General features: G+C 49.4%; 1 protein-coding gene across 4 annotated transcripts in view; it reads right to left on the minus strand.

The window, feature by feature from the left end:
- Zasp52 (Z band alternatively spliced PDZ-motif protein 52) overlaps positions 1-16,002 on the minus strand; it is a 72,817-nt gene extending 56,815 nt beyond the window's left edge. For 2 of the 4 annotated variants that reach the window (XM_089581305.1, XM_089581306.1), the window contains exon 1: positions 15,298-16,000. In XM_089581305.1, the coding sequence (XP_089437431.1) occupies positions 15,298-15,405 (108 nt within the window). In that variant the 5' untranslated portion in view covers positions 15,406-16,000. Of the gene's footprint in view, positions 1-15,297 lie in introns of all 4 variants that reach the window. The other 2 variants (XM_089581304.1, XM_089581307.1) reach the window with 2 other exon arrangements.
- Between the last annotated feature and the right edge of the window lie 3,436 nt (positions 16,003-19,438).

Here is a 19,438-nt window from a genome sequence, read left to right on the forward strand (position 1 = left end):
TAAGTTTATTGTACTTACTGCGCAAATTTCTCTTAGGCATAAACTAATTTAACGAAAAAAAATCCAGGCTTGTTTCGCCTGGATTTATTTGCGAAAGTGTATGCTGGTGATATATTAGCAGCAATGCAGTGCTTTGCACATTGCTAGAATGGACGTGCATCTGAGATCAGGATGCATATATATCCCAACCGTCACTTTCTCTTAGTTCTTACATGCACTCAGAGAAAGGAGGAGATGCGCAGAGTTCTAGAGGGTCGGTTTTCTATAGTATGCCAATAAGCTATAAAGGGCAGCAAAAACAGGATATTTCTCCGTCTTAGTTTTGCACGTGTTCCTTGGCTACTACTCGCAAGAGAGAGGCGCATGCCGACAGGCTTATTTATTAACGAGAACAAATTCTGGCTACGCGCCCGTTGGGGCCGTTCAGCTTGCATTGCAACGGACAGCTTGACAGTTGCACGAATTTGGCTGCGTCGTGCAGGGCATTAGCTTTTAACGGTGTGTGCACGAACGCGTGTGTTTTTGCTTTATATGTTTTTATCGGCCCTCCTGGCCACAAACGCCACGCGAACTTACGGCGAGTCACCTATTAGTGTTTTCTTTCCAACTCTTGTACCGTGAAGGGCTAAGCTATAGGCGGAATGTCGGGCTATATAGTTGGGTTGCATTTAGTACATAATTTCCGTGCTCGGAAAAACACAAATGAGGAGAAATTAGCACTAGAAATTCGTTAGTCAGCGACTGGCCTTTAACAAGCATGCACGGGGTTTATGCGCGCGGAGTGTACTTCATTGATTTTTTTTTTTACGATATGATAATTAGGTGCACTTTGTCGTGTCATCAGTGTGGGTGTTCTGCTTCACCGTTGTCACGGCGGTCCAGGCGGATGATGGTCGGCACCAAAAAAAAAAAAAAACCAAATTCATGCACCGTCGTGCCTCATTGTCTGTAACGAGCGCAAAGCGTAAAACCGTCTACCAAGGGATCACCCGAAGGTTTTCGTCATTTCGAGCGGCCACGTCCTTCCCGTCCCTTTTGCGAAGGATATCCGCCGCAGCCTCGCGTCGTTTCCCGTCTTCTCCGGCGGGAACGTGAATCCGAATCCGAAGACGCGAAGCCTTCGGATCGGGTCCGCTTCCTAACACCATAAATGGAGACCGTGACAGCGCGGCGGCGGGCTGTGACTAAACAGCCATAGTGCAACCAGTGTTTCCACCGTGTTTTCCATCCTCTTTCTCCCCTCGCAGCGTAACGCGAGACGCCCTCGCAGTCGGAGCTTGTTTTCTTTCTCTTTTTCTTCAGTTTCTTTTTTTCTGTCTCTCTCTGGGACGCGCACGCGCGGGTTCGCGCAGTGATTCACATTCCAGTAGCGAAAGCGGCGCGTCTTTCAGCCGGTGAGAGATTGTTTCCTCGTGGCGAGTTGTTGTCGCTCGTGAAGAGACCATTACGCGTGCTCGACGGACGTCAGCTGAAACCGTTCGCGTATGCGCGTGCATACACACGGCGGCGACGGCGGCACGCATAAGCATTCTGGCCGCGTTTCCGCCTGGGCCCGCGCTGTATCATTTCCTACAGACGCCACGCCGCCGCGGCCGTCGCCTTGTATCGCCACGGCGGCAGATGCCGGATGGCAACGCTCTCGATGATGCTTTTTATTCCTTTCTATTTTTTTAATCTTCCTTCCTTTTCTCTCCTGCCGTTGACTCCTTCATTTTCATTGCTTCTTGTTCTAAACCGTATAAACACCGAAGTCCGTAACCTGCAGACAGGTTTATCGATCTCTTTTTGGAAGAAACAAAACGGCACTATCATAATCGTTTAAGCCAGCGGGATATGAAGTGTAAGATATCGTCGGAGCTCGCCGAGTCGGGAGGAAAGCCTGCTTAGCGAAGAAGCCGGCCCGTGTTCGTGGTTTCCTGTCATTTCTGCTCCCTTTTTACCCCTGCTCTTAGGTATATCGACTTCCGCAACTTCGTGACAGCTCAGCCACGGCCTCTAAGGACACCGCTGGGCCTTCTTAGCTTTCTTGACAGCATAACGGCTGAATCGATCGGACGCCTCGCGAGACTCATGAGGGATACTCGAGAAAGGTGTCGCCTGTTGCTGCCGGAATCTGTTTGTTTTCTTGCACAGGCTCAGAGGCCTTTACTCTCTCATTTCACTCTCCCACACTGTAACTGCTGCTTGAAATTTCTTATTTCGCTGGTAAGTGCTGGCGCACTCGTATCTGCCACGAACCTTATAAAGATCACAGAGCACCTGTCGTCTGCTCGCGAAATGTTAAAACCCAGTTAGTGCATGTTCGAAGCAGCGATCGCAATTACCACTTTGTAGAAATCATCTACATGCATACAAAAAAGTCAGACAGTGCAGACATTTGCGTTCGTAAATTTTGTAAGCTAGACACCTTTAACTGCCTTGCGGTTACGAAGGCATAGGTACGCTTGCCGGAAATGATTTTTCTTGCATCGCAAGGAAACGTGCTTTTGTTGACATTTCTTACAGAAGAAAAAGTAGCGGAAACAAGTTCTCAAAACTCGGTAGAAAGTAAATTAAGGTAACGAAAGAAAGTAACCTGAAAGTGCATGAAGAATCGTAGGCGTCACGAGCATCAAAGCAGGATTACCACGTGACAAGGAAAGCATTACGCAAAACATTGACTGTGAATACTCAAAGGTAACTACTACTGCTCAGGCGGAGAAATACGGGAAAGCAGTGAAGCGAGCACTGAATACGCGGAAATCTCTGCATTGGCGAAAGGCGTCGTCTGCATGTCTGAAAGGTTATCTTTTTAGCAAATGGCAAGTGATTTATGTTGCATACGCAGACGCTTGGATCATAAGTTTAACACCTGCCTGTTATTGTGCAATTTTACTTTCTGTACTTGTTTTTGAGGTGGATAAGAGCACGTCACTATCAACCTCAACTTAGTATCAACCGCAACCAACGCCCAATGTTGCACTATACGGGGGGCAACCATAAACTGCGAGACTTGAGGCATAAAAACAGTGATGATTGCTACTGTTGAGAAACATTCGCGCCGTGTGCAGCCTTATAACCTGTTGGTATAGGTATTTTACTCACTAGTAGTCCTCGAAAATCACCGTGGAGGATCTCTTTGAAGCATCTCTACGCGTGCTCCCCTCTTTCGCCAAAAATTCATTTTTCTTGTGCGTGAGGTGTGTCCTTTCATCAAACGTGTGCACGTCAGTGTCGTCAACGCTCGGAGTTTTTTTAACTGATGGACAATAGATTTTTACGTACCAAAGCAAGACTGTGCTACGACGCACGTTGTATTGGGAAGTTCTGGAATAATTACGGCCACTGGGCCAATTTTAACCCGAGAAAGATTATCAGTAAACAACTGTTTTTTTTTTCTTTCCGCATTCACGTAAATGCGACTGCCGTGACCGGGATTGGTTCCCGCAAACTCGTGCTCAACACCCGAAGGCCACAGCCACTGAGACACCGTGACGGCTCATGGAGAATTTTGGTGCACGTATACTATACCAAGGCCGTGCACGCTGACATTTGCCTAGCAGTACAGCCAGTGCGCTGTAGGTCTGCAACGCTGCACGGCCTGTCATCGATGACTGCATCAAGGGCACGACAGAGCCCTCAAGGGCATCTTTTCTCACTTGGCACGCTGCTCGGCTCATTCCTGTAGTGGCGGACATCTCTTTGGGGAATATAGGTGCCGTATTGAGCCGGCTTTCTGGGCGCTACGATTTATAGTTGTATGTTTCGCACTTCTTTTGACGTTTTTAGACTAGGCTTCCAGTGAACCTTCTCTGCCTTCAGAAAAACTTGGACAACGCTTCCTACGCACGAAATTCTTTGCATATCGTACAATATCCAGAACGTGTGCGTGTGTGCATACGCGTGGACGTGGATGCGTTCATAACGTTGGCTCAATTTTTCAGGGTACACACATTTACTAAAGAATGGTGACAGCTGTCTTAAAAAGTGAGCTCTATCTTCTACCAGCCGTAGATTAAGCTCTGCGTTAATTGTATCCATCTAATGCCTAATTAACTTCCATGCTTTAATTAAGTTCATAAAGGTACCTTTTAGGGGAAATGCTGATATTATCAAGCGGGAGCATAGGCGCGCCACACTGACAGCGCTAGTCACGTTTTTCCATCTCTTTTCTCGTTTGGCAAAACGAGAACGTGCTCTGCGGTATCTCTCGTCAATCGCACAGTTCCGTCGGCGTAATTACGAAACTAATCACGCGAAGCGTACCGCGGGGTCCCTCCTCGGCACGCAGGTCTCAGCGAAGCAGGTACCAGTCAACCCCTCTTGTTTGTTCTGCTCGCCTTTTTTGTTATCTTTCTTTCCGTTTTTTTTTTAACTGACCAGCAGCGAAAACCGCGATTAGCGCTGGCCAATTTAGATACGATATCACACACGCATTATTAGGACGTCATCCTCTGTGAAACGCGCGTGGCAGGTCTCGCAATGGGCTTCGCACGCTTGGCTATGTAATTATATCGGCTAGAACCGGAACATCAGCGCTCACGACAGGCATTTCGAATCTCGTGCTGGTATCAAGGTTTTCAGCTAATGGCCCATATTTAGAAAGGCCATATTTCATTTTTTTTTTCTTGCAGCGCGAATAAATTCCTAAATTCGGCATTCAAGGCCGAATTATGGAATATACGAAGATTGTTAGAATTCTTGAGACGACAGCCTTCGCATTTTGCCACCCAATTTAATCAGATAAACCGAAGAGAGGAATCGCGCTCACGTTTTTCGTTCCTTTCCGGTGCGTCCTGGGGATGAAACAAGTCGCCTTTAATGCATGCGTTGAAAGACCTGTGTACATTATTAGTTGCCTCAGTATATTATCAAATCCTTGTTTATACACCGTAACTTGATCGGAGGTTGAAGGCAGCACTCCAGCGCTGATGACCCCTGCTTCGTTATTGGCAGAGGACTTTTCGCGTCTTTTATTCACCACTGGAGGAGCGATTTGGCGTCATCGATTGCCATAGTTGCGTTTCTTCTTAAACTGAAGTTACACACGAACCGAGGCCAAATTTTACAAGCACACACTGCCTGTGCGTTTGGCACGCGCTAATTCTAGCCCAGTATCTCCACTTTACTCTAGGATGGAAATATAAAGTGAACTACGGGCGTCTCCACGTAGCCCAAGAAATTCCCAGACGACGCCTGGCCCTCTCGAAAGGTGCCCTCGCAGCTGTGTATAAGGCGCGGGGGCCCTCTTATATTTAGGGGCGCCCGGAATAGTCTCCCAGCTCCTCTCGAAGCCACGTTCTCGCCGGCCCTGCAAACGTCTCAGCGCGAGCCGAGACGTTTATCTTTTCCTTTTTTTGTCCCCCTCGCGTAACGATTTTTCTCTTCGATCTGCGCAGTTTTATACGCTACCAGCGCACGGCTGCCTACGCTCATACGGGGCACGCGTGTTAACGGGACCGATTAGCGTGCAGCAAAACCGAAAGAGCGAGCAAAAAATGAAAAACTTTAGAAGCGCGAGAAAGTAGAGCGAGGTGGGGTCGCCTTCCGCGGCGTTTAACATCCCTTTCGTCGTGGGAAGCAAAGCAAAGGGGACGCCTTGTTAATCAATCAGGGCTTCGTGTATAAACAGAGTGTGTAAACAAGTGAGCGCAAAGAAAACCGTGGCTACAGTCGCTTTGCATACTACACACCACTGCAAGTCCCTTGATCCGCGGACGCGGTGTAGGCTAAGTTGGGGAGAATTCTTTGGAAGCTTCAGTAGGTTTCTGTTAATTTACATTAACCACCTAGCTCTCCTTCTGGTTTATTCGGTTAGCGGGTTTTCACAAACAAGTGGGATTTTTTTTCTTTATTTTTTATCCACGCGACACGAGGCATTGTGGTCCATTTGAGAGTTCCCAGCTCCGTATGCGACAAATGATCCCTGCGCGACAAACCATATCCCTGCGACGTATGCTCGGGAATGATTGATGTTGGGGCGTGCGGAAGGACACACAGAGAACCGGGTTTGATTAATTTGCTCGAAACTATATACAGGAAGGAGAACGGACACGCGCTGACCACTGAATTTATGTTCTCTTAATAACTATGATATTCTTTTCATAGTCACAACTGATACACACGTTACTCTGCGCCCTCAACAGCGAAAGAAATGCAACATTTTCTTTCTTTTTTTTTCTGCCAAGCTTCCACCCCGGCGGCGCAACGACTCCGCCGCCGACGTCGCCGCGCGTCCCGTGCCTAGCACGCGTAATCGTGCGAACAAAAGCGCCTATTGGCGCCGCGGGCTTCATTAATGTGGCCGCGCGCCGCATCGCGCATCGCAATGCGCGCAGCGCCGCCTAATTAGCAATAATTGCCGCGACCCTGAAAGTTTTCTCATGTTACGCATTGCAGCCGTTCGTGCGCGCCCACACTGGGCAGTGCGCGCGGTTCTCGCGGATGGACACCCGAACCCACGTTGCGCGCAGCTTCTCAGACAGACGGGCGCGGAATTCCGCTGGTTATCGGATACACGACGCAATCCCGGCTGGCACTCGCAGTGGAAACTAATACGCTTGGAAAGGAAACGACGTACTTGATGTCACGGTCTCTTCCATCACGAGGAAAAGTATGTGCGTGGAAATCGAGAAAAAGTAGCTGCTAAGCACGTCGAAAGCAGAGAGAACATTAATATGCGTCCCAGGTGCGAGTGTTTCGTTACTCCGAAGCATTTGCGCAAAGGACGAGCGTATTGCTTGCACGTTGTGACATACGCAGAGAGGCGAAGCTGGATAACTTCCACCACGAAGTCACATTGCCTTTCGCTTCACTACGTCCAAAGCTAAACGTTACGCCTGGAAACTGTTCGGTTCGTTCCTTTCGAGACAGCACTTTGAGGAACCCAAAACAAAAAAAGAAGTCTCCGCTCTCTTCCTTCTCGAACCTTGCTCAGAGATAGCCGCACATCAGGGTGTCTCCTGTGGGAACCGCGCACTGGCCATTTGGAGCCGTCCGCCGGCAGATTAGGCCTCATTACGCGCATGTATGCGCTAAGCCTCGTGCGAAGTGGCGACCTCGAACGGAAGGAGCCTGCGCTTGAGGGACGCGGCGCCGTCGGTGCCTAGGCTTAGTGAGTTCAGGCGAAGCAAACATGGCTGGTATACCAACGCGAAGGCGGCCCAAAACTAGCAAAGCAAGCTGATACATAGCCTACGCAAAATGACGTCATATTTCCGGGCGTTGTTAACGAGTGAAATATCGGTTTAATGCCTTTAGTAATGAAAGTTGACAGCGAACACTTCTTTCATAATGTTGTTTCGTTTTTCGCTTTTTGGGCTTCGTGGCTGTTCCATCGAGACAATGTTAAAATAAAATGGTCAAAAGCGGTAACTTTAAGTATACGTGCGGAATCTTTTACCCTTCGGTATTGCTTAGAGGTGTTTCTCGTTTTCAAACTGCGCACATCAAAAGCTTGACGGTGATATGAAAAATGAAAGGATTATATAACTATATGGGAAATGTTAAGCAAGCATAAGACAGCGGAGGGACGCACGAACACAGGCGAAAAACCAGATCTTGCAGCACTCTGCCCTCATTTTGCTGCTTAGGACTGCAGTCCAGCCCAAAATATGCGTTTTCGGACTCCGGTGCATTTCCGGGGCTGTATTTCTCAGTCCTAATGACACTGCAACATTTAGCGAATCTTCAGTGCTGTTAATTGTTATTCTTTAACACCCACATAATTGGATCCTCTCAAGTCGTAGCGATGCAACGGAAACACATTCAAGGTCAGCGCTGCTTTCCGTTATTTCACAAAGCGCAATCGACACAAGTGCTGGACGTAGTACCTCCTCGGCGCCAAGCGCTTCATATAGCAGAGCTTCGCCAATCGTGACTGCCCACAATTTTGTTTACTCAACAGGCAGCCCTTTATCTTTTGACACTGTAATCAACGACTTGTGCTGGGCTTACAGCTCTGAAAAAGACAAATTTTATGAGGTCCGCACGGACGCAAGTAGAAAACACAGCGTGGCCGCTAAACTCTGCTGGTATTTTCGGGGTGTTTGTGAAGCTCTCCCGCTATGTTTACACGTCCCCCTTGCCAGCTTTCTCGTGTCTGTCTTGCCTCTCCAACGCCCCCCCCCCCCCCCCCCCCTCTTTTTATTAATTCCTAACTTAATTGTTATCTTTTCTCGCTCTTGATATCTCTCGCTCTCTCTCTGGCACGGAAACAAATATTCTTGCTTATTGAAGAGTCGCTGACAATCCAACACCCATTTGGATCCAAACCCGTAGTCGACATTGATATAGTGCTCGCTGGCTGCGGGTGGCGCATGCGCTACGACGTTGTCACATGCGACGCGGCGGGAGAGAAGGGGATCTTCAGCGCACGCTTTTATTTTGCGTTTGCTTGTCTGTGCGTGTGTTCTGGTGCCGAGCCGACAGAGACAGAGGAGAAGGCCGCGTTGAAGGGTCGCGCCACTCGGCGGAGGCCCGCCCGAAAATAAACAGGGACGAGGCAGCGGCGTCCCGCGCCCGCTCCGTGTTTTGCGACGTGCCCTTTTGCACTGCCGCAGCTGCCGCGCCAACTTGGAAGCGGACCCCTGTTGGGGAATGCGCGAAGATCCGCGATGGCGCAGTTGTATTCCCGGAGGCCCTCGTATTCGGCGCCACGAGCGAGCACAGCCCTGACGGTTGGGCTTCCTGCCGCTTCGCGCATTCTTCCGCGGACGCCAGTCGACCGCGGCGAAAGCGGAATGAGCTATGCCTCTTGATTGGCTGCACTACGTTTTTCTTGACCACAAACCAACGCGCGTTGGAAGAAGAAAAGTTCTTCCATCGCTTCTTCGACGGCAATCGCGAAAGCTAATCGAAAGCGCGGGTCTGGTCAGTTTGCGCACACGTTTACACTGAAACGCCGCATCCGCTAGAGAAATGCACTCAAACCAGTGGAACGCTCGCCGTTCCGCTAACTCAAGCAATAGCGATACGCCGAAGGATAAACTCAAAATCAATCTGATAGCGTTCGTCAGGAAGGTGTCTATCGTCGTATCATCGCTAGGCTTTCCCTGGTTATTCCTATACACGATTGCCTCCATTCCGGAATAATGTCGTTTTCACTACGTTCCGAGAAAATAAAAGGGAAGACTACAGGACGTCTGCACACCAATGGCGCGGATTTCAACTTATTTTCGGCTCCTCGTTTCCCGACGCGAAGTCTGCATGCAAATTAACCGAGAAGCGTTCGCTGACTGGCAGTGGTGATGACTCCGCAGTGATGTTGCAACCGCTTTCAACGTATGCCCGAGCGCTAAGAATGTCTTCCACGTCATGCACATGGCAGTTCGGATGCGAGCGGCTCGCAGATAGCTTGTCTTTGCTCATTTGCTTCCCTGCATCGAACTTTATTGCTTTCCGGCGTCGTCTTTTCCGTTTCTTTGCTTTTTCTTAGCGATATTTTTCTTGCGAAACGCTTTCCTCCAAGTACTTCGCGAACGTTTCGCCACGCCTGTCATGCGTTGTCTTTTTTTTTTTTTTACCTATTTGGTATGTACAGGCGTACGGTGAAGTGCAGTGGTCGCGTGTGGGCTCCCTTTTTCGCGCATCTTGAAACCGGTTTCCATGAAGCTCCACTCGGGGGGGATTGAGTGAAAGCGGCGCTTTTAAGCTAGCGCACTATTTATTTTCCTCCTTCTTTGTGACTCACTGAGCCGATGGATATTGCTATCGGCGCACTGCTTGTGTTTTCCTCGGACCGAGCAAAAGGACGAACTGGCGACACAGGCTGCTGCGTCATCAGTGGCGTACAACCTTCGGCGCCAATAGGTCCTAAGCCGGCTTGAAAACTCCCGGCCTGCTTTGCCGTCAGCGCGAATGATGAAGTAATACTCCCGGACATACTCCAGAGCCCATGTGTATTAATTAATCTTTATTTTTTTTTGCTCTCCCACGAATTAGCTCGGTGAAAGCGCACACCGAATCCATCGGTCAGGAAACAAAAAGAAGGACGAGATTGTTTGCGTTAAGCGTGCAGTTTCCTGACAAAGCGTTATTATAGAAGCAGCGAATGACAACATGCAATATATTATGCCTTCATCGTATTTGTTGCTTTTCAAACGTACTTTACCTTTGACCTTTGACTGTACGCGAAAAATGTGGAAAAAATGTGGAAATGTGTGTGTGCTGTTTAAATCGGCTTTTGGATTCAAGTCCAGAGTCCTTATTGGACGAGACAGATCCTGTCCTTCTTCGCGGATTCCGCGTTCTGCTTCAGATCGCCGATTGGAATACGCCATGAGGGCTGACTTTGGCTATGCTGCAGTGGGGCATCATTCTACACTTTCCCTTTCATTGCTGCCCCTCCTGCGTCGGTGACTTGCACCCAATGATTTGAAAATGATGATGATGAGGAGGAATTTTTATAGCACAAGGGCAGCTTTGGCCAAAAAGCGCCATGGCACAAGATATTTTTCTTTACATAGGGTGAGGTCAGAGACCCATTGTACAGTCATTTTACCCAAGATAAGAGGAGAATAACAGAGTACACTGTGGGGCCAGTTGGTCATACATAATCTGAACGAACAAACGTAGCGTTGAAACAGGACACAGGAAAATGAGAACAGGACGGGGCTACAACTTACAACTGAATGAAATCGATAACCAGTTGTAAGTTGTAGCCCCGTCCTGTTCTCATCTTTCTGTGTCCTGTATCAACGCTACGTTTGTTCGTTAAGATTAAGAGGAGAATACCAGGTCGGCTGGAGTATCAGCTTGCACCCATTGTATCACCGGTGGGCACCTGGCGGCACTGGGGATCGAGCCCCACACCTCCCGCATGCGAGGCGTATGCTGAGACCACTAGGCCACCGCTGCGGTACGATCTGAGAATCAAGGAAGTCATCTGCCCTCTAACTTATGAAATAAAGGGGCCAATGATTCACAATAAGCACGAGCTAAGAGAATATGAGAAACACACAGCAGTGAGCTTCGAAAACCCGTACTCGCAGCTGGGCTCTATGCTGAACTAAGCGAAGCAGAAACCGTGACGAAAACCGTGACTAAGTTGCTCGGCGTAATAGCTCTCTTTCTCAACCCTTTTTTTTTTATCATCCCTTTGGGAAAAATAAAAGATATGACACCACTTGAAATAAGTACGGAGCTCGATGTATTGTAAGGGCTGTTGCATATCGTCATTATTTTTTTTTATCGACCCTAGTCGGTGATAAGCGGCAAGAACTTCGAACGCTGCCTCAAAGTTGTGTGCGTGGTTGTACAGAAGCGGAAAGGGGACGGTCATGTCCTCCGGTTGTTTCCCGACCTTTCCCGTTTTGCTTGACACAGAAACCGAGAGGAGAGTCCTTTCACTTTCATCCCGCAACAGGCTATTTTAAGCGCGTATGGTCCTGCCGGTTGGCAGACCACTACACGAAACGCCATGGACCCGATCTATGATGCTAACCTGCTCGTGGCGCTCACTATGGCCGACCTAAAGAGAAAAAAGGAATGCTCTTCGAGCAATAAATTATTTAGTAACCAAACGATCGTGCTGCAGGCGGGGGATGATAGAAGATAGCAATTCAAAGTGGCATTTTACTGACTGGCTTAAAATCTATTTAACAAAGGGAATTCTGGTTCGTTGGCATGAACTGGTCATAACGCGTACGAGAGAAAAACAAAAATTCAAGGCTACATGTCGGCAGCGTTGTTATCATGCTTAGTTAGATAACGCTCGGGGAAATTAACCTATCATATTGCCGACATGTATTTTTACTTTTGACTATTGTTTTTCTCTTTTCTGAGTTGGTTTCCTTCGGAAGCACTGCTAAAGTATTGTTTGTCCACTGCAGCGAGGCTTGCGCTGGTGATGTGTTGAGGTAAATTTGTTGAGGTAAATCAGATGCCTAGTTAGCCTGTTTCAAGTCGCCTATTGACACTGCCCGCTGCCTTCGAGGCTGCCAAGCACTTACACCCGGCGTATCACGCAGCGATGTTGGCAGAAAGCATCCGCTACTTTTCAATGTCGAGAGAAGACTAAACTGTCTGTTGTAGGCATAAAATGGGGCAGCTGCTGTAGCTGTAGTCAAGTTATCAATTGCCTTTTATTTTCCACTGCATAATTTATATTCAGGCTTGAAAACACTGCCGATTTTAGTACATATACCACTGCAAATTTCCGTGTTCCACTCTTGTTTCCTTTTCGCTTTAAATGTCCCCCCAAAAAACAAAATAAGATTTGTCTTCAGTAGAATAAAGTTAAGGGACGCGAGGGAACAATGCCCAATAGGGCCAAGTTCTGATTGGTCGCTTCCAATATGAACTAATTTGACGTGTCATAGAGTCGTTAACACAAAAGGAAATCTTATGGGCAAAGCCAACGTCGCTTAACCGCAAAATCGACAGCGCACTTCTGGCGTCCTTCGGCTGCAGCGCTACCACCTTCGCGGACTCGCGGCGTAAAAAAACCTCCCTCAGCTTCTTGTCGAGCATGGGTGGTTCGGTTCCTGGCGATTGCGTCCATCAAGCGAATGCGGAGCGCCCAGATACAGAGCGTCGAAACTGGGCCAAAGGGCACACAAACCTTTCCGAGCACTCTAATCGCAGTCTTTATCGGTCCCCAGGACTCGAGCTATGCTCCCTTATCTTCACCGGAGCATAAAATATCATTCTGCGAAGAAACATGCTGGCCTGATCGAAGCTGCCTCGCCTGCACCTTCCAGCCACTTCTCTTTGCGCCTCTATATCTCGGCGCGCTAATTGTTCTCTGTGAATTGTTTTCTTATCATATCGCAGATGTACTCCATAACATTGCGCGTCAATCCGCTCTCCCAGCCGTGCGCCTCATACGAGCACATCCCACATGCCTGACGTGTGATTCCTTTTTCTTTTTTTTCACAGAGTGCTCAGCGTGGTATCAGGGGCACGGATGTGGGAGTTGTATTCTGTCGGTTCGCCCAACTGGCACAAAGTATTCAGAGGCGCGCAAATGAGCAATGAATGAATCGTTGTCATAAGCTGCCAGACCAGTGCATGCACGACCGAGTAGTCGTCAAGCCGCCTGATTGTGCTGCTGCGGAGGCTACGGCGTTCTCCACTCTCAAGGGAGGGTCCCTCTGTTCTATTCTCGTGCGCCTCTAGAATCTCAAGGGCATTACTAAAGAGCCTCGCCACAGGATCCAGTCACTGGCGTAGTGGCCTGGAAAGTTTCTGATTCCGATTCCGACATGCGATTCCGACTTCAGCAACGACGGCGAAAATAGAAAGCGCCAGCATGCGCTAGGGTACGAGGTGGTATGGATTAAACACATACCTCCGACCCTCCTTTCTCTATTTAGCGGGGCATTCACCCTCCCTGAGTCACTGGGAACTAGAAAACTCGAAACTCAATTCGGACTTCAGTCCTTGCAGGTAATGAATGAAGCATGTGAGCTTAATGTGAGCCAGCAGACAATTTCTATGTACAGAAGTTTTCAAGCACCGAGCAGATATAAAGTGGCTTTCATTAACGTGACGTCACCTGCACGCATCGCCGAGTGCACCACGGCTTGCTTTATGGAAGCTGTTTATGCTCCGGAAGAGATCTGGACCACGCCATCTGTCCAAGGTTGACGATAGCAGTTTTCATCCCCGCTATTTTCAGCAACCTCAGAAGACCAATACCAGCGAGATGAAATCATTTGGCACTTGACGTGCAGTACCGCACATTTCGCGGAAAGCGAGTTGAGGGGAGAATGCATATCCGTGTTGCGTTTCCATGACGGAAAACTGCAGTATTCAACGGCCGTAAATCACTCACAAGGTGGCGTGGAAAGCTCCCCTTGGCGATGCGCCAGGACAAACGGATAGGAAATACTTTCGCGGGACCGCCTTGCTCTGCAACCTCCTCGTAAATGTATATATTTGGCCTGAGTTATCTTTGAAATAACAGAATATGTATTATCATCCTATGTGGAGCTTCCATTTCTTGTTGGAGTGTACCTTATCAAAAAGATGGGAGCTTTCCGCCGGCTAATTTGAAGCGGACGAATAAGGAGCTTCATTAAGAGGACACGCCCATAAGAAGGTTCCTCGAGATGGGCTGGCTGAGGCCCAAACAACAGTGTTACCGAAAAGAAGCGACTACGATGGGTTAACAGAAAAGAGAAGCAGAGAAAACCTTGCTGATTATTAAGCATGGTGTTTTGCTCGTGACGCTGCAGGTCTGCCTCCTCTTTTACCACTTCTTTCCGATCCCATTTTTTTTTTTATATATTCTGACCTCTGAATGTGCCTCCTGATGCGAATTCCATTCGGTTTCAATGCGGACTCCATTAGGAACGTGTTTGCTCGTCGACTTCATAAGTTGCTACTTTCTAAAAGCAAAACCATCGTTTGCAGGCTCCTTCTCGCGTGCAAGTCTCTGATTTTGCACCAGCACTTGCCTCGCAACAACTTTTCTTGCCATTTGAATGTGGAATATCTTCATTGTTCCTCAATGACTAACGAAATCGCCAAGCAGATCTGTCGCGACATATCTAGAGTGCCATACATTGCAGTCTTTGTTCAGAGCCCTAAACATATGCCCTTCATGCTAAGTGACCGAAATGGAGGCGCCCTCGCCCACGGTAGTTTAGTAATATGTGACAATGGATTCCTACAAGAAGCATTCATTCAGTTTACATAATATGTCTGTGACAAAGACTGCAAGAATGTATTCGATGAAACGGAGTCCGAATCTAGCTGGGAGTAGCCAATGTGTAGATCGATGTCGAAACATCTTTCTGCTCTCCAAGCTCGGTAAAGGAATGCTAATCAGCAGGCATCGTTACACAACGAGCAAACCTGGCGCTTTAACATCTGATACGGATGCCACACATATTACATCTTTGCTTTTTTCGGTGGCATGAGGTTGGTAGCTCTAACCACAGAACGTTATTCTTCCGCGTGGTCTAGACGAAAAGTAACAATTGCCGCAAACCAGGCTCAAATGTCAGACGCGTCATTTGAACTCGTGTTGCGACGCTCCCAAGAACCATAGAGCAGGACACACCATCCTCGCGTACTTTCTTTTTTTTTTTTCTCATGTTCCCGTCTGTTAAGCGCGCAGAGGGCACACGCGTCCTCTGAGAAATTGCACAAGGGCGTTCCGAATTTAGCGCCCGCTGTCCGAGCCAAGCGGTCGGTCCGCCGTGCACGGCGGGAAAGACGAACGCCAGGCTCGGCCGCGGGGATCCCTCTCGGCTCCTGGTTGATTTCAGGCAACACAGACTGCCTCGGTTTCTCGGAACGCACCGTCGGTCAGCCGGAAGGCGGCCTCCGAATGATGTTCGGATCCGCGGAGAGCGAAGTCCCACTTACCCGTTGAATGGAGAGCGGGTATCCAAAGTCTTTGCCACCGGAGAGCCGGAAGCCCCACGAGGTGCCATCTCCACGCTGGAGCTTCACCGTTATCACCGACTCGACCATGGCGCCGAAGTCTTTTTTTCTGTTCTCTTTCCGGAGTCTTGTTTAGGAGTCCGCCCTTGCGCTCTCTATTGTCAGTCGATTATTCTCGCCGGAGACTCCTGGTGCTGGACCGCCTGTGCTTGTTTCGATGTCCGGCAGGCGAGTCAGTTGCCTACACCGCACTTCTCGGGCCGACGTGTATTTACTCTGTTCCTTGTTTGTTTTCGCCGAACCGCGCACCTTCTCGTTCGATCGCCGCGCCTCTCCGCCGCTCAAGGAGAGAAAATAAGTTAATCTCGGGAGTGAGGAGTGGCTTCAAAGGGTTGTCGCTGCGCTCGCAACTCGAACGGCGTCAAATCGATTGCACGCCGGGTCTCCTAAAAAGTTTCCGCCGCTCTTCTTTTTCGCGCCGCCGGTGGTGCGTGCGTGCGGGTGCGCGCTACTGCCGTCGCTCCTCCCGGAGGGGGACTCGCTTCTCGGGGGCGTCGGAGGAGAGAGCGCGGCCGCCTGCGGACTGGATTCAATCCCTCGCCGCGCTGAGCTGAACGGGGCGGCTCGCCGGCCGGACGGTCGGCGCGCGCGAGGCGCGAGGGGCAACGGCGTCCCGTGTGCAAAAGCCACTGACGTCAAGCTTTTCTGCGCGCCTTGTCGCCGCTTAAGAGAGCGCCGCTGCGAGGGGGGGGCAACGGGAACCCGTGCGCGCGGCAACCCCGCGCTCTCATAAACGCACAAGCGACGGGCCAGCCCCCGCGAAGGGCCGGGCGCACCACGCGCAGACGGCCCGCGCCCGGAGAGGAAAACCACGGGCACCAGGCCGCGGTGCGCACGCCACCGCCCCCGCCACGTCCCCGGACGGGGCCCACCGGCGGGGAAAAGGAAACAGAAAGTTCGGCGAACGCAATTCCATGACGTCGTTAACGGTTACCACTTTTTCAGTGAACAAAAAGAACTGCAGTCCTGTGTGTTGTTTGCTGAGCGTGATGCTTTACTTGCTTATTTTACGATTCCGCCATTGGATTATTCGCGGTGAGTTTACCGACCTCCGCGATCAATTGCAAAAAAAAATGCATTGGATTTTTTTTTTTGTGCGAATTCTCAACAAATGGTGGGTACCGTTAACGTGCCCTCATATCCCCTCGGTTGGCTCAGATTTGTGAAACGATGGGTGCTTCAATTGAACGAACACCGAAATTAAATTCTCTCGGTGCTTGGGCCCTTGTTTTGGGAGCAGAAGTCATACTTTCGTTTGGCATGGTCGATTAGAGAGAGCAATTTAATGAAAAGAAAGGTGGCGAGGTTTTTTATATTCACTCATGACAAAGGACAGGGTTAATTGGAGAGACATGGGAGAGGCCTTTGCCCTGCAGTGGGTGTAGTCAGGCTGATGATGATGATGATGATGATGATGTTACTTAAGAGCTATATGCCTCTCGGAGCGCCCCCGTTTCATTGCTACTTCCGCGACTCTAGGCGCATGAAAAGAGGGCGGTTGGAAAAACGAATAAAATGCAGCAGCCGAGTGGCAGTTTAAGGAGTGCAGACAGAGAAGGTAATGGTAAGGCAGCGAAGGTTAACTAGCCTAAGTCTGCTCGGCAGCCGTATGGATATAGAATAATAGAAAAGGAAAACAAGGTTGGGTGTTCAGAAAACTCAAGCACAGAGTGTCTACACGCCCTTGATAGGGGCAAATCTCAAGATATTTGTTTGGTCTGGGATCCTTCTTGGCCAAAGAATAATGAAGCAAATGATCCTGGGATGTTGCCGGCAGTAAAAGGCCGCATCTTGTGTCGGCCCTCTACCCTGCCGCACAAGGATACACGGGTCAAATGTGGAAGAGGGAACAATGGCAGAGGCCATGTTTGGTTCCTTAGTGCTGCACGCTGGCGGTTGCACCGTCCTAATCTAAAAGAAATATGAATTCATGAACGCTATACTCACAGTCACAGGTGACATGACAGTTTTTCTTGCAACGGTAGGGCCCGGTCAGTAATTGTATTTTCAGTCCTTTAGAGGTAAAGGCTGCATAAACGACGTCTCCACTACCCCGGAGTGTCACAAGCCACCTCGGCATTCCGTGCAGGCATGCGAAGCTGCCTCACAGTATACCGCTCTCTTGTCAACGTAATAGAGACAGCAGCAGTTGCATTGGCGACGTCCTTAGCGGCAATGCCGCACTTACCCCAAAGCCCATCGAAATTGATGTCATGACTTCTTTCACTGCAGTGTGATAAATTTCTCTAACTTCTGATGCCGATTTCTCTTGACGTCCGTGTTATAGGGATGTGGCGGGCTACGCAGGGTATGGCTTTGATCGGGATGCGTTGCAATCATCAAAGGCTGCCCATTTTAAAGTGGCTCTTTCCTGCCGTAATTAACAGCGGCATGATGTATGGTATGTTGGGAATTATCTGCGAAGCCTTGTGAAAACCTTTCAGATGACTATGACCAGTTTTACGACAGTGATCACGTGCTCCTAAGGAGGTGGTGGAGGAAACCAAACTGTCTGCAATCATGTGAAATCTTTCCACGTACAATCATTTGGGAAAGGCAGCATAATCTTTGTGTGTGCCGGTGATCAGGGGAGGCTGGTTTTGTTCGCAATCCGTGGAATGTTGAGGCGCACATAAGCCTAGCGCTGACACCACGAAGGACACAATAGCCTTGCTGGGATGCCTTGTATACCTTGATGAAAGTGGGCTTCACTAACCCCGGAGAATGTGGCAGCTTCTTTTCCCTCCACAACTTCCGTGCTAAGCTTTTCGGCGTCGAAACTTTTGTAGGTTTTGGGTTGGAACTTTTGTGTCTGATTTCACCGGCCTATCCACGGATTGCGCTTGTCCTGAACGTACACGAAATAACTTGGGGCCTGATTTGATTATTCAGATCATGCTGATCGCCCTAAGTACGCATACATATCGCGCAAACACCGCGATGGCTTACGAAAGACGAGTTTGGTTGTGTTATTGACCTCTGAGTTATTTGTACCCAAAGAGATACCGATGCATCGCACTCGGGTCACAGTCAGCACATTATTCTGGTCAAGGACTGCATTCTCCCAACTTGAGCGGGAACAAATATGTTACTGGTTTATTGGGGTTTAACGCCCCAAAGCAACTCAGGCTATGAGAGGCGCCGTAGTGAAGGGCTCCGAAAATTTCGACCTCCTGGGGTTCTTTAACGTGCACTGACATCGCACAGTACACGGGCCTCCAGAATTTCGCCTCCATCGAAATTCAGCCGCCGCGGCCGGGATCCAACCCGCGTCTTTCGGGCCAGCAGCCGAGCACCGTAACCACTCAGACACCGCGGCGGGGTACAAATATGTTCGATGTCTCGTACTGATACTGAGGGGACAACTAGCTCAAGAAGCGCTCTGCGCATCAACCTTTCTCTTCCCTCTCGGCGTGCCGGCTGGCGTCGCCTCAAAGGGACGATGAACTAGCTTTGGTGCACGAAGCTATGGACATCCTGTACGCTTAATATAGGAGCGAAATAAAGTGATTCCTACTTCTCCTAGATGCTCTGATGCGAAGGCAGCTGTGAAGGCTCACTTGGAAGCTTTTAACAGAGACAGAGATGATCCGTCGATCAACTTGACCACGGCGTACGGGTAGGGAAGCGAGTACTCAAATATTAAGGCTGGGGAGATGAGCGAATCAAAATGGGATGAAGCAGTCAATCATCTTGAATGTCTCAGACGGTCCACCTTTCTGCCTTATTTTCAGTGCTTCCTTTCGCTTAGAAGGAACCTGTACAGATAAGTGGGTTAGCAGGCAGGTTCACATTTGCGCGGACGTCAGTGCCGCGATAGATAAATACGTGCCGACATTGCAAGATTTCTTAATAGCCAGACGCGAAGATAGAATGGCTTATGGTGGTCTTCCTATCGCTCTAGTTTCATTCCATTTTATTCGTCTTATCTTTGTCAATGCTATCCTTCAACTGCTCAGCATGGATAAGCCCGAGGGAACGGCCGCCTCGGCGACGTGAGTGGATATCAACAGTTTCGTCCGATCCCACTGATTGTGTTTTGTGGCGCCGGGCAGCAAAAACT

This window comes from Amblyomma mixtum, chromosome 3 (genome assembly GCF_055824585.1).
Source record: "Amblyomma mixtum isolate Tamu chromosome 3, ASM5582458v1, whole genome shotgun sequence".
Lineage (NCBI taxonomy): Eukaryota > Metazoa > Arthropoda > Arachnida > Ixodida > Ixodidae > Amblyomma > Amblyomma mixtum.